The sequence below is a fragment of the Ahaetulla prasina genome, chromosome 7 (genome assembly GCF_028640845.1).
Source record: "Ahaetulla prasina isolate Xishuangbanna chromosome 7, ASM2864084v1, whole genome shotgun sequence".
In the NCBI taxonomy this organism is placed as follows: Eukaryota; Metazoa; Chordata; class Lepidosauria; order Squamata; family Colubridae; genus Ahaetulla; species Ahaetulla prasina.
The window spans coordinates 27826359-27842651 of record NC_080545.1 but is presented as its reverse complement, the minus strand read 5'-3'; the positions used below and the strand labels follow the sequence as shown (position 1 = coordinate 27842651).

Here is a 16293-nt window from a genome sequence, read left to right as displayed (position 1 = left end):
AACAGGAAACTACTACTTGTTACTGTCTTTCAGTAAAATTGTAAAGAAATTTTCAAGAAACCAAAGCGAAGACATAATCTATACATATTAAAGCTTCTGCGGCCAGTTTTTTTTTCTCTCCATCACATGAAGGATGCCTTAAACTATCCTTTTACACATACGCTAGAGAAGAAAGATTAGCTGGAAAGATTAGTCATTTAAATAACAGATTGAGCATAGTTTCTTCTCTCTGCCTGAAACTAAATTATCCATCTCTTAGGCACAGCTACATTTCAGTAAGATGGTAAACAAGAGAAATTTATTTTATTGCATGCAATTTGTTGAAAAGGCAGTAGTAAAATCTCATTTTTATAACATGTTTCCATTCTTACAGAATTATATTCTAAAAAGAAAATACAACAATAAATACAACCACTATGGACCTAGAATGTGCAGTAGGAAGTTATCTGTCTTTTGTGGCTTGTCATACGTATTTAGCACATATTTCCCAAACAATGATTAATTTCTTAAGATGCCATCCAAAATTTTACTGCATAACTACTGATGATTGAGAATTACTAAGAATCAGAGCTTTGGTATCAAACATTAACATACTTAAATGATGCAAAGGATTGCTTTTTAGAAAATTATAGAAAGACCAGTATCAAATCACAGTGATACTGAAATACACACACACACACACACACACACACACACACACACACACACATATATACAGCATATATACATACATATACATATATATACATATATATATATATATATATATATATATATTTATATATATATATATATATTTTCTGAGGTTTTCACGGGTGTTTGTATGTAGGTCTTTGGTTGTTCGGGTTTTCTCCCGTGTAAAATTGGAAGTGTCTTGGTGTCTTTGCATGGCATAAGCATTTAGAATTTTAACTCACCAACATGACAAGTTTGCTCACGAAAACATAAATTTGTAAAAATAATGTAAAAATTCTCATATTGGTCAAAGGTATTTGTAAATATTATGTAAATATTGTGTATAATACATACACAAACATGGATGCTTAAAGAAATAGGCATCAAAATACATGAATATTTTTACTAGAAACTTCAAAAAAATTCAAGGGAAATAATCTGAACTTGATAGAGTTATACAAGCTGAAAAATTAAGAAAAATTAAGACGGATAGCTCCTAGATCACAGCTCAATATGTTGTAAGATTATTTACTGCTATCTGTACCATTCATAGTATTATATCATATTTTCCATGTTTCCTAACTTAAAATATACAAAGTGTGTCCTTCCAATATATTATGGCTATATAAATGATACCAGCTTCCATAAATATACAATGAGACTCTGCTTCACACACATCAGTTCCATATGTCAACATAGGTTTCTCTGACAGATATGGAGGGAAGTATGCAGTGGAGTACCCCAAGGCTCTGTTTTAGGCCCAGTACTTTTCAACATCTTCATCAATGACTTGGACGAGGGGATAGATGGGGAACTCATCAAATTTGCAGATGACACCAAGCTGGCAGGAATAGCCAACACTCCAGAAGATAGGCTCAAGTTACAGAAAGATCTTGACAGACTTGAACATTGGGCGCTATCTAACAAAATGAAATTCAACAGTGAAAAAAGTAAGGTTCTACATTTAGGCCAAAAAAACAAAATGCACCAGTACCGTATATGTGGTACCTTGCTCAATAGTAGTACCTGTGAGAGGGATCTTGGAGTCCTAGTGGATAACCATCTAGATATGAGCCAGCAGTGTGCAGCAGCTGTTAAAAAGCCAACACAGTTCTGGGCTGCATAAACAGAGGATAGAATCAAGATCACGTGAAGTGCTAGTACCACTTTATAATGCCTTGGTAAGGCCACACTTGGAATATTGCATCCAGTTTTGGTCGCCACGATGTAAAAAAGATGTTGAGTCTCTAGAAAGAGTGCAGAGAAGAGCAACAAAGATGATTAGGGACTGGAGGATAAAACATATGAAGAACGGTTGCAGGAACTGGGTATGTCTAGTTTAACAAAAGAAGGACTAGGGAGACATGATAGCTGTGTTCCAATATCTCAGGGGCTGCCACAAAGAAGAGGGAGTCGGGCTGTTCTCCAAAGCACCTGAGGGTAGAACAAGAAGCAATGGGTGGAAACTGATCAAAGAAAGAAGCAACTTAGAACTAAGGAGAAATTTCCTGACAGTTAGAACAATTAATAAGTGGAACGACTTGCCTTCAGAAGTTGTGAATGCTCCAACACTGGAAATTTTTAAGAAAATGTTGGATAACCATCTGACTGAGATGGTGTAGGGTTTCCTGCCTGGGCAGGGGGTTGGACTAGAAGGCCTCCAAGGTCCCTTCCAACTCTGATGTTATGTTATGTTAATATGTTGCTCTATATATCCATCACATCCATCTATATGGGTGTTCTTTGACTTATAACAGTTTATTTAGTGACTGTTTGAAGTTACAACAGCACTGAAGAAAGTGACTTATGACTGTTTTTCACACTTACAACCATTGCAGCATCCCCATAGTCATGTGGTCAAAATTTGGGTGCTTGACAACTGGTTCATATTTATGATGGTTCCTGCAATGATGTTCCTGCACCCTTTGCACCCTTTGCAACCCACTTAACAACTGTCTCACTTAGCAACAGAAATTTTGGGCTCAGTTGTGGTTGTAAGTCAAGGACTATCTGTATATCCAAACAGACATCTATATGCCTAAAGGATTGTGTATTGGATGGTATATATTGATGCACGGCAAACTCATAAAATAAAAGATACTAGAGGAGAGAAAAGAACATTGCATGAATGTGATAGATTCACCTTTCAATCTTTGGAGTCTATTTTTATTTGTTCTCAAAATAACTTCTCTGAAAATGCTGTTATGACTAATTATGATGGGGAGAAAATCTGCATTAGCGGAGATTTATTTCCCTCTTTTAGCACTCAGAGGAACTGTGCAGTACTGTTAAAATATATAGACGTAAAAAGTTGGGGGAAAGTATATAGCTAATAAAACTGCCACAGACATTGACCAGGATGACAGTCGACAGCTTCTCAAAAATCAAGTTTTGTTGTAGAATTTCATGGAGTCAAAAATTCACTCATTAACATTATTAACATCTGACCAAAGCCTTGATTATATTGCCAGATAAAAAGCCACACTTGTCCAATTAACAAGCTGCTGATATCTACTTAGTTTAACCTTCTGTCATCAGAAGATGTTAAATAGAAAATGTTGCATTCATATGCAATCTCTGTACTGTTTTCCTAATGCCTAGGCTGTGTTCTTGGCAACTGCATCCTCTATTGGTACTATGGTCCTCATGTATCAGTCACAGATGCACATAGAACTTAGAAGGTATTGATCAATTCATACTGAAAGCATCTAATGCATTAAAAAAAATCAATACCTGCTGAATTCCATCTCCCAGCAACCTCCATACAATGGCCCATAGATGTGGCACTTTGTTTTGAAATCAAAATAAGTGGAAGGCAGTTTAAGATATCTAAAAGAGGGAAAGGCTCCAGAGAACAGGTATGTAGGAGAAGCATGAAGAAAATACAGCTGTTTCAAAGGAAAATAAAACATGGTCCAAGAAAGAATGCTTGAAGCTTGCATATATCCCAAAGGAAGGTCATTGGGCCTACCTGATACTTTTTTTGTGAATACAAATATTACAAATTAGAATTTATTCAGATTCATGAAAATGTCTTCTTTGGGCGAAGAAAGGTTCCTATGGTATTCCTCTGTCATATTTTTAAAATTCTGCCCTGTCTGAATGTGGAAACTAGGAATCAGGATAGAGGATATCCCCTGGAATATATGATAGCAATTGTAAAAATGATTTTCACCTTTTTATCTATTTCATTCTATTAAGACAGGATTACTGACATTCCTACTGAATTTTATACTTTCAAAATGAGGGATCCCCTCTGTAAGTTTTTTTTTTCAGTCCTGTTGCTTTAGCTGTAATTTGAAACTTCCATAGTTCTTAATAATTTTCTAAACATACTTTAGATTTGTGATAAGGCTCACACAGTACGTCAAGGTTTACTTTAACCATGCTTTACTAACTAAACCACAATTGAGTAGGTTTCTACAAAAACCTATAAGCATTGATTTACAAATCATATTGGCTTCAAATGCCCACATACTAAAACATAAAGATATATGTAATTCACAGTCTCTAGGATTTTTGTTAGGAGTTGTGATTTCAAAAGATATGAAATATTTTGATTGATGACTTCTCAGTTTATCCATCAAAATCACATTAAGAAAAATCAGAAAAACAGCCTTGATCATTTTCCATTCACATACATTATAATGTTGTACGAAATTTCATTCTGAGATCAATAGGGCATAAAATAATGGAAGTCAGCGATAGAGCCAGGTAAAATAATTCAACATCAATACACAGCCCAGCCTTTCCCAAACGATGCATCTCACTATGCTGGCCAATGTCAGGTGCAGTCAAGCATATCTAAACAGCCCCAAGCTGAAAAGGCTCTGCCGTTCTCACTTACTTTGGTTCCGATGATGAGAGGCAGTGGAAGCAGCAGAAGGGGAGTGAAAACAATGAGAAAGAACCGGCGGTAGACCAAGAGTTCTCTGAATGTCTTCATTGTTCTGGATTGGCAACTTAGCTTTTCTGTAGAAAAACAATAAAAAAGAAAATTGATTGAGCTTTAAATAGATGTATCTGATTAATATTTCTCTAAACTGTCACCTTTAGTCATTGCAACAGAGCTTTGGCCAAGCCAGGTTAAAAATAAAACTTGTTCTTTATTGTTACCTTGTTTACATTAACATGTGAGATAAGAAGTGCATTCTCCAGTGAAGACTCTGCATTTGTTCTTTCTCTTTTAAGATAAAACAGTTCCTAGCTGTACTATGCTGTTTTAATCAGGATTTTCTCTACGTTAGAATGGCTCTGAGAAGCTTTTTCATTCAAAACTTTAACCAACTTTGAAAGGGGGTTGTTCTGAAGCAGAGGTTTTACTTGCAGCCCTTCAAGCCTACAGGACTTTGGTTAGCCTCATAAACTGAGATTAAAACAGTGATAAACATAACAATAAATACTTAGAACAATTGTTTCATATTTATGGATTGGTGGTGCCAGAAATCTATCCATACTACGTAAACTGAGAGGCAATTTAAGTATATGGTTTTTGGGTGAGTTCCATAGCAACTTATAGAATTTGTAAGGGGGAAAAATAGTTTAGAACAGGGGTCCAACCTTGGTCCCTTTGAGACTTGTGGACTTCAACTCCCAAAATCCCTCAGCCAGCAAAGCTGGCTGAGTGACTCTGAAAGTTGAAGTCCACAAGTCTTAAAGGGACCAAGGTTGGAGACCCCTGTTCTAAATACTTTGCAAGGCCAGTGGGCCAGATGTCACTTGTGAATTATGTAGAACAAATGTAGAGATGTTTGTCTCCATAGATCTCTGAGGCATATATTCAGCTGCAAGGAAACAAATTATGATGATTTATAGGATCTAAGTGATTGTTCACTGAACCACATTTGTACTTAGTAAATCTCAATTGCCTGATTCACCAAAGCAATAAAGTGGGGGAGGAATTCCATTTGTTTTTTTGTTTTGTTTTTTTGCAGTTGACAGCTGCACTTTAAAAATATAGCAGGATTTTTTTGGGTTAACCATGACCGAGTGACACCACTATAATAATTGAGCCAGAATTTTGGCCTTTACATTTTTTCTTGGGGGAGGGGGCGCTTGATGGTAAATGTGTAGTAAAATTAAACCTAATAGAGGCTTGATACATTTATTTTACAATTTTAATTTTTTAAAAGTTTTTTAAAATCAAGATAACTTTAAAATGTAGGTTATGTTTTCTGTATCTCTGCTGCAATCATGTACTTATCTGAACTTTTATATGCCAGATCTAATGGGCCTATCCTTTACAAAATAGCAAAAAACCTGTCCTACAGGAACTTTATGTATTTGTTTTATTTCTAAACTACTCTTCCAGGGGAATTCAGAACAATTTACAGGAAAATACTATTTAAAAGCTTTAAGGAAAATCATTGCAATAAAAAGATTTTTTTAAAGCAATACATGCAGAAAATATGTCAAAGTAATTTGTTACAAAATAGAATAGAATAGAATAGAATAGAATAGAATAGAATAGAATAGAATAGAATAGAATAGAATAGAAGAGTATATTGGCCAAGTGTGACTGGACACACAAGAAATTTGTTTTGGTGCATATGCTCTCAGTGTACATAAAAGAAAAAGAAAAAGAAAAAAAAATACCTTCATCAAAGGTATAACATTTACGACACAAATGATGGTCATGGGTTGCAATTTAACCCTTAATGATAGCAACAAAAAGTTACAGTCATACAGCCATAAGTGGAAAGAGATTGGTGATGAAAACGATGAGAAGATTAATAGTAGGGTAGATTTAGTAAATAGTTTGACAGTGTTGAGGGAATTATTTGTTTAGCAGAGTGATGACCTTCGGGGAAAAAACTGTTCTTGTGTCTAGTTGTTCTGGTGTGCAGTGCTCTATAGCGTCTTTTTGAGGGTAGGAGTTGAAACAGTTTATGTCCAGGATGTGAGGGATCTGTAAATATTTTCACGGCCCTCTTGATTCGTGCAGTATACAGGTCCTCAATGGAAGGCAGGTTGGTAGCAATTATTTTTTCTGCAGTTCTAATTATCCTCTGAAGTCTGTAATAGGCAAATAATCTTCTGGCTCCCTGAAATGTTTATGTGAACAGAACAGAACAGAACAGAACAGAACAGAACAGAATGACAGAGTTGGAAGGGACCTTGGAGGTCTTCCAGTCCAATCCCCTGCTCAAGCAAAAGACCCTATACCATTTCAGATAAATGCCTGTCCAATCTCTTCTTAAAAACCTCCAGTGATGGAAGCAAGCTGTTTCAATGATTGTTCTATCAGGAAATGTATCCTTATTTTTAGGTTGTTTCTCTCCTTGATTTGTTTCCATCCATTTCTTCTTGTCCTGCACTCAGGTGTTTTGGATAATAGGTTGACACCCACTTCTTTGTGGCAGCCCCTCAAATATTGGAACACTGATATTATGAACTACAGGGTAGCATATGGACCTACCACCACAAAGCCAAAACTAAACAAATAGTATTATAGATCAGTCCCTGTGAGCATTTACTACAATGCTGTCACTCAACTTTTGGATGAATATTTCAGGATCATGTTAGTTCATTAACCCACTGCTGACATAAAATATCCGAGAATATAGCATGATGTGAGATGATGGATGGTAGATAAGTGATCCCAAAGGTGCTTTATTCAAGAGGCAACGGGACTTCTGATTTTTCTTTGAAGGCGTTTCACTTCTCATCCAAGAAACTTCTTCAGCTCTGAAGAAAAACCAGAAAGTCCCATTGCCTCTTGAAAAAAGCACCTTTGGGACAACCATGACTTGGATGTCTGAAAATTTCCATAGACATGTAGATAGGTGATGTTACTTAATTATGAAACCTCTGTATAGGAAAGTAAGAAAATGTCTTGTAGGCTTCTGTATAATGCTCAGAAAGTACAGATTGGGGTCACTTCAGTGGTGGGTTTCTACTGGTTCACCCCAGTTTGGGTGAACCAGTAGCGCTGGTGGTGGGAGGCTCCACCCATCCTCCTGGATGTCATCACAGACACTCTGCGCATGTGCAGAAGCACTGCGCACAAGCAAAGTGAGCACGCACGCACGCTCACAGTTCTGAACCGGTAGCGACGGTAAGTGAAAGACACTACTGGGTCACTCCCCATTGTACAAGGTTAATATTGATTGTTACACAGGAAGGAGGAATGTAAGATGTATTGTCAGGTTAAGAAATACATTATTTCTTCTATCTAGAGTATATTAAATAAACCAGCATGTCTATTTCACACCTGGAGCTAAGCCTAAATTATGTGTTATGTACCCAAATCACAAGTGCTTGCTTGTTTGTTATACTTGTATTGGTCTGAAATTAAAATTACTTTCACAATCAAAACAACTCAATATGTAAAGGATCAGATAAGAGCACATAAAATTCTTTCTGTTCAAAGATATTCAGTAGCCACCAAGTTGAATTAAAAATGTAATATATACAGCCAATCTGTTTTTATGCCTGAAGAATGTGGCGTGCTTTGAAATATTTCCATAGCTCCACTTGTAAATGATCAAGGTGTTAGTTACAGAACAAGATATATGATAGGGATATTAAATTCAAATTAAATCTGAATAGCAAATAGAAAGCAAGCACTATTTTGCTAGGATAGATCGGATGTAGTAGCAGATAGTTGGTTTAACTTTTATGAGTACTAATTTCCAGGATTGCAAAAATATGACAGTTGTAAGTACAGTTATAAAAGTTATTTTATAGATATAACATAATTATCCTCTTTCTATAATCTATCATGTCTACTCATCAAAATATTAAAAAATCTTAATGCCAGATCTTTTGTTCTTTTTGCATATATAATAATTTTGCTGTAGTTATTATGTGAAAAGTTCCATCATTCTTTTCTGACTTTTCCATTGAATTCCAAAACAAAAACAACAAAAACCTCAATTGTTTATTAATCTTTGAAATCCCTAAATCAATATAAGTATTTGAAACCAAAATTTTCTAGCTTTTTTACACATTCAACAAACATGATAAAAAGTCATTTCTTGTTTTTCACATCTCAAACATAAATCTGAAATGCCTTTATACATGCTAGACAATTTCTTTGATGACATATCTAATGATACATCATTTTATAAAAATTCTCTTTCAGATGATAACATAATGTGAATTTTAATATTTTCAGCTGTATATTTTCTCACTGTTTCCTATGTATAACAAAAAATAAATAAAAATAGCCTCCTTGTTCTTCTGTTTCAAATTTCAATAAACGTTTAGACACCGTATTGTCCGAAATGAAAATTCTAGGCAAGATATTCATTTTTACCACAAAAATGCTCCTAAACAATGACAATTTTAATTTCCCCCCATCTTAAAATAACTTTTTATATTTCATCAATGTCTCAATATAGTTATTGAGCCCCCCAGAGCTGACCTACTGGAGACATTGGCAGCATATAAATTTGATTAATTAAATAAAATATTCTGAAATTATATGCAGTACAATTCATATGTATTATAGTGATACTCAGATATTTCACTTTTTTCAATTTTAAAACCAATTGTATTCATCAATTCTGTTTTTTCACATTTTTCCCCAACATCTTCCTCTTCTGTTTATTTATCCTGAAACCTGCCTATGAACCAAATTCTTTTAATTGGCTCATTAATATTTTAATTTCGTTTAAAAAAAATTCTAGACCTAATACCAAGCCATCTGCAAAAGCCCTTAACTAATAACGTTATTCTTTTACTCTTTACACCCACAATCATCTCATCTTGACTTATATCTCTAGTACTTCAAAAACCAAAATAAATGAGAAAAGAGCGTAGAGATCTCTGTTTTTTCTTTTTTATATTACAAGGTTTTGTTAAATCTCCATTAACAAGTATTTGTGTTTTCTATGAAGTGTAAATCAATCTTACCCATTTTATATACAGGTAGTCCTCAACTGACAACAGTCCATTTAGTGATGGTTCGAAGTTGCAATGGCACTGAAAAAAGTGACTTATGACCATTTTTCACACTTACGACCATTGCAGCATCCTCATGTTCACGTGATCAAAATTCAGATGCTTGGCGACTGACTCATATTTATGACAATTGCCATGCCCCAGGCCTTCTGACAAGCAAAGTCAACAGTTAACAACTGTGTTACTAACTTAACAACTGTGGCAAGGAAGGTCGTAAAATGGGGCAAAACTTATTCAACAACTGTTCACTTAGCAACAGAAATTTTGGGTTCAACTGTGATTGTATGCCAAATTTTACCTGTAGTTCTCTCCAAATGAGCAAAGAAGCTCAATTCAAATTACCAAAGACCTTCTCTGCATCTAAGAAGATCAAGAAATCAATGTAGCTTGTTTTTCATTATGTTTTTCCAAATATTCAAAAATATTTCTAACATTGTCCTTTATCTTTTAGGTGCTCATCCTCATGAATAAATTCTTGCAAAATTATATGCAGTCTATCAGCTAAATTGACTGAGAAAATCTCAGGTCCGGGTGGCCGACCCAAATCTGATTTTGCATCAGTATTCTGGGACATGTATATTTGCCTTCATTCATGAATGAGAACAACTCAATCGTCACTAATCAATAATGATATATGCCTATAGTTTCTTCTTTAAGTGAAATCTTGTCTCTTTTTGCGTACAAATTGGTATCTTTCCAACTCTCTGGCATTATTGTGCGTCATATCTGTGCTACTGAAAAATCATTTAGATAATGCAATTTAGCATATGTGGTCAGCATTTCTTAGTGGAACTCTTTATCAGTTAAGTTCTAAAACACCGACAGTATGCTGTTAAACTTTTCTACCAGGCCAATAAAATCATCTGGTTGTTCAAAATAACGATAATTTTCAACATATGGAATTTCCCCCAATCTGGTACCCTCCAGGGTTATTGAGCTTCAGCTGATAATCTCTAAACTAGTTGAAATAGTATGAGAACAGTAATGGTGTTGTGCAAGGTATGGCTTGGAGCTATGAAAATTGGGCTCCCATCCCATTTGTTTTTTTAACTTTTTTGAATCCTCATAGGGATGTTCTTGCCTTCGTTACCTTCCATGCCTCAAAAACATACTTCTATTTGGGGGGCTAAGAGAATTCGTACTGTATTCTAGATCAGGGGTCTCCGACCTTGGTCCCTTTAAGACTTGTGGACGTCAACTCCCAGAGTCCCTCAGCCAGCAAAGCTGGCTGAGGAACTCTGGGAGTTGAAGTCCACAAGTCTTAAAGGGACCAAGGTCGGAGACCCCTGTTCTAGATAAGATCCACAGATTTTTTTGAAATAGGAAATAATTGAGTGTTGGTCCATTCATTTAAAGCTTATTTACTTCTGGCCTTAATTCAAGTTAATTCAGCAGTGTGCACAATTCAATGTCAGTATATTCAGATGGTTTCCTCAGCTTCTCAGACTAGTTTCTTAGTCATGCGCACTTCACCTGGCAATTGTACCTTGCAGAATCAGCTTTGTTTCAGACATCAAACTTTGCATCATCCCGCCAGTTAATCGATTGTTTTAATTGTGCTGTAAATGTGCAACCTCACTGACCCAAGTGCCAATTGCTCTTTGCCAACCATGTCATCTGATGTAATTTCCTCTCATATTGATGAACTTATCATGTTCTATCATGTTCTACTTGGGGAAGAAAAAGTACAGCAGTGCATACAAATCGGAAGGGGGGAGAGAGAGTTAATTAATCCTATTAATTGCTATTTCAACTAGGGTAACTATTTGCTTGCGCTGCAGTCCTTTATAATGTCCAGACAGGTCAAAGGTTTATAAAATTAATAGCTTAATCTAGTTAACTATTAAGGACAAATCCCAATATTGCATAATATAAATAACTATCCACTTGGACATCACTGAATCTTCATGTGAAGCTATATTTTATTTTTCTAAATATCTTTTTGTTTGGAGGCACATTTTTATAGATCAGCAGTCTCTGGACGCTCATGAATCCTTTATAAAATCAACTTCTTTCAGAGATGAGATTAAAAGCTTATCCTCTTGGGATCTGTCTGAATTTGGCAATTTAGGGCTCCCAATCAAAGTATTTGGCTCATTCTGTAGATTCTAGCCACCTGATCACATATAATACAACCTTCTTGGCAATAGCTTCTCAACTGTGGGATTTCTATCCAGCTAATAATATCCTGGTAAAATAAATTGCTAATGGAACTCTCAGAAATAGGCAATGCACCCATTGTTGGAAAGGGCTGCACAGATATACTGCTACCACAATGCAATTGGCTGCAAGAAGGCCCAATCAGGTATCGTGACTCTTCATTTTAAGGATTGTCCAATTCTTCTGTTGGCTCAGCATTCTTTCCTGACACTCACTCTCAAGGGTTCAGTGGGTTCTTTGTTTTGTTATGTTGTGTTGTTGTCTTCTAATTAATGCATGAGTTGCTTCGGGCTTTCAGATCAAGATCTTATTATGGCCTTTGGGCCACAGAGGCATTTTGCTACTACAGTGGAATTTTCCTATAATTTCATTCAGGATTCTGGATTCTGACTTAAAGAGAAAGCTTGGTTTGTTATTACAAGTTTTGAAAACCTGGACATTTCCTTTCCTTTTCTTTCCTTCTTCCATTCAGGGATTTGGGATGAAACTTATCCTCTTGGGGATCTTTCTAAATTTGCCAGTTTAGGCATCTCAAACAGGTTAAGCTGGGACTCAGAATTCAGATGTACCATAAAGACAATCTGGGCCAATGGTCTGAACAGAGCTGAACTTCAAAGTAGTTTGTAGAAATCATCACATTTTTTTTGTTACTAGAAATAGCAGATAAACATTTGCATTAAATAAGCCCATGGCTCATAAGATTATGGGGTGGTTACTAAAATTAGATTCCTATTACACTGATGATATGAAAAATCTAATATACTGCCTCTATCAATTTAAGTTATTGTCAAAATAAATTGGCAATGAAAGGATCTTCTGTATATCTTTTGAGGCCTGAGATAAAGATGTCCAGATTTTTCTCCTCCCTTCCCAATTGAGTTGTTTTAGTAGCTGTCTCAGTGAATGAACTCAACAATTTATTTCATAACAAGTCTCTCCACCTAATTTGGATTTAACAGTATTCATTTGGGCTGTCAAAATGTAAAGGAAAATGAATGGATTCCTTTTCATTATACCTTCCTTCTCGGAGACGCAGGGAGGATTCTTCATTATAAGATTATAATTTGTGATCATAGAATATAAAAACACAGCATATGGTGCGTAAATGTTAAGCATGAACATTGTTAGCAATTGTTACTTAAAATAAATATAGTTGAATTCTTTTATGACTAATTTCTAATCAACAATATATTGAGCACCAACTGGACAATCCTGGTAATTCCTCTGTCCACTTAGAGATATTGTATTTATGTACCATTCATTTTCATTCTCCTTTTGCCTGCTCTTTGCTCTTTTTTCTAGAAAAAAGAATAATACATAATTTTTAAAAATCAAAGAAAAAAATATTCTGTCATCATGGAAAGGGTGACATTCCTTAGGGAAAACTAGAAGTAAGTACACAAAGGAACCACTTTTCTATGCAAATAAAAGTGCCTGTGTATATATAATAAGGATGCCTGGAGTTTGCTTGATGCAGTATAATAATTATATAGCTTGCATATAGATAATCCTCTGCCAACAAAGTAGATTAACACAGCCTGTTCCAGAATTGTTTACAGAATGTTGTAATTTAAAAACTGTCTATTAAATATTATTTCTACCAATTAACACCATCTATGTTCAACATCGAACCATTTTATGACCATTTGCCTCAGCAATACTGTGTTTCCCCAAAAATAAGACCCAGTCATATTTTGGGGCTCCAAAATAAGCACCAGGGTTTATTTTTTTGGGATGTCTTATTTTTTTCCCTATGTATGGGAGATCCACTTCTTCTGCTTGCTCGCAACTACAACAGTAATAGTAACACAGTTGGAAGGGACCTTGGAGGTCATCTAGCTCACGCAGGAGACCTATATTAGGGATTCGAACCGCCAAACTGCTGACCTTTCTGAGCAACAAGCTCAATGTCTTAGCCACTGAGCCACCTAGTCAGGCATTAGGCTGCGTAGTGTACCATGCATACCAACAGGGCACAGGCTGTGTGGCATACCAGTGCCGCAACTGTGAGGTGCTGGTACAACTGCCCACATGCCCCACATCAGCTTACCTCAGGGCCCACTCAACCAGGCCATTCACACCATGACACCTGCCTCACTTCACCTCATGTTGGCGGCACAGCAAGCAATCAGACAGAATGGACGGGCAGCCAGCTGTGCAGGTTCTTAAGGCACATACTATATTAGGCACATACATCATGCTAGGGCTTCTTTTCGGGATAGGTCTTATTTTCAGGGAAACATGGTAGTAGCATTATTATTTCACACCTACCAAACGAGACTTCGCTCTTCCAAAGCGCTTGGTTTTGCCCACAAACTATTTACTACATTTTCCTACAGTGAAATGTTACAGATTTGCTTGGTAAATTCACCACCTTCAGCATAGGAGATGCTGTTTCAACATACTTGCTCATAATGTTCACTCAGATAGAGTCTTTAACCATGAAAAAACCAGAGCTACTCTGTGGTAAGATTTATTGGGTGGCCAATAAATGTAATAACAAGTAATTAATTAAATAAATGAATATATTTCAACAAGTCAATACATCACTTAATGTGGAGCCCATGCTGCTTTCAGAGCTTGATTGTTTTCTTGCAGATGTTTCATTACCCAACTAGGTAACATCATTAGTGCTAGAAGGGGGTGAGATTTGCTGTCTGTTTATATATAGTAGTTTGTTCTGGCAGTGTTGGTGGGAATGTTCCTGGTAGTTATTTAAGTCATTGTTAACCATTTAATTGTCTGAGTTGGTGGTCCCTTGATAGGGGTGTTAAATTTGGTGTTAATCTCTGCTCATTTGGGCATTGGTTGCTGGCAAGGAGGTGTTGTGATCTTTTAGATTTTTGATTCTCTCTTTTGAATGGTGTGTAGATGATTTTTATCTATATGTATCTGTTGATAGCTGATTTGTGTTAAGTGCTAGGCTATACTTGGTTAAGTATGGAAGTCTGTCCATGTATTGTGGTGGATGTGCGTTGAAGTGAAAAGATACTGGACTAAAATACACACATGGCTGGAAAAAATGATCAAAAAACATATTGACTTTAAGCCAGAAGTCTTTCTGTTGGGAATTATACCTGAGATATACACTAGAGATATAAAATATTTGATTGTGAATATTATTATAGGAGCTAGGATTGTGTTTGCTAAAAATTAGAAAAATGAAAAGTTACCTTTGCAGGATGAAATAATTAGAAAAATGATGGAATGTGCAGAGATGAGTAAATTAACATTTGAAATTAGAGAGCAAGAAGATAAGCAATACTATAAAATGTGGGATTTATTTTATTTTATCATTGTTTAGATGGAAAGATATGTTAGAAAAGATAATATAAGATATATGTATGAAAGAGATGCTTATTTTGTGAATGCACAAGAAGATATGTAAATTGTTTCAATTGATTTGATACTGTTTTTTTTGTTAAAATAAATAAAAAAAACAAAAAAAAGTCTGTCCATGTGTTGTGAAATTAGAGAATTTTCATCATATATTCTGACTGCTAGTTGATATTCATGGATGTGCTCTGCTAGTTTTCTGCCTGTTTGTCCTACATAGTGGCTGTTACAGTCCTTACACTGTGTGTTCATACTTTTTCTGTTTTCTTCTGGGGTACCTGGACCACAGCACCTCCTTGCTAACAATAACATCCAGATAAAATGAGAGAGATTTCCTATTTCTCTGAAGAAATTTCTCAATGTTTTGATGACATCATTTTGCCTAATTTAAGCACATAATCCTACTGCCTTGCAAAGAGAAAACCAATTTTTTTACATAAATTCCAATGGGTGGTTTTTGAAACCACATCATGACATTGTTTATAGTCCTGCCTTATGAATGCCAGGTGGGTAACTTTGGGTCAATAACTCTCTCTCAGCCCAACCTACTTCACAGGGTTGTTGTGGAGAAAACAGAAGGAAAAAAATATTAGATATGTTCTCTGCCCTGAATTATGTATAAAAATAAAGGGGGGATTAAAAAAAAGCAAACAAGCAAAGATTGGTTTATGCTTATTTTGACAATTTTACTGTGGCCATTAATGAGATAATTTAATCAAAAATCAATACTTAGCATGTTTAGAAATATGTTGAATTTTAATTACGATAGTATTGGTTTTCAGAGCTTGTTTTTGAGCTGCCATTGTTGTTCTCTCATAGAATCATCTGTTGTAATGTCCTTCCTGTTAAAGACTACTTCAGTTTCAACTGCAATAATACAAGAGCTACCAATAGATTTAAACTTAATGTCAACCGCTCCAATTTGGATTGCCGAAAATATGACTTCTGTAACAGAATTATCTGTGCTTGGAATGCATTACCTGACTCTGTGGTCTCTTCTCATAACCCCAAAAGCTTTAATCAAAATCTATCCACTGTTGACCTCACCCCATTCCTAAGAGGACTTTAAGGGGCGTGCATAAGAGCACAAACGGGCCTACCGTTCCTGTCCTATTATTCTTTTCCTAAATATATATATGCTTATACTTCCTTGTTTCTCCTCATATATACGTTTATATATTATATAATATTTTTGTGTGATGTGTGTGTATATTG

The 16293-nt window shown here is 35.5% G+C and overlaps 1 protein-coding gene across 4 annotated transcripts in view; it reads right to left on the bottom strand.

The window, feature by feature from the left end:
* SLC13A1 (solute carrier family 13 member 1) overlaps positions 1 to 16293 on the bottom strand; it is a 108509-nt gene that overhangs the window by 53467 nt on the left and 38749 nt on the right. For all 4 annotated transcript variants that reach the window (XR_009156136.1, XM_058191278.1, XM_058191280.1 and 1 more), the window contains exon 2: positions 4523 to 4647. Coding sequence is in view for 3 of the 4 variants with exons in the window: in XM_058191278.1 (XP_058047261.1) it covers positions 4523 to 4621 (99 nt within the window). In the remaining variant the exon portion in view is untranslated. The remainder of the gene's footprint in view (positions 1 to 4522; positions 4648 to 16293) is intronic.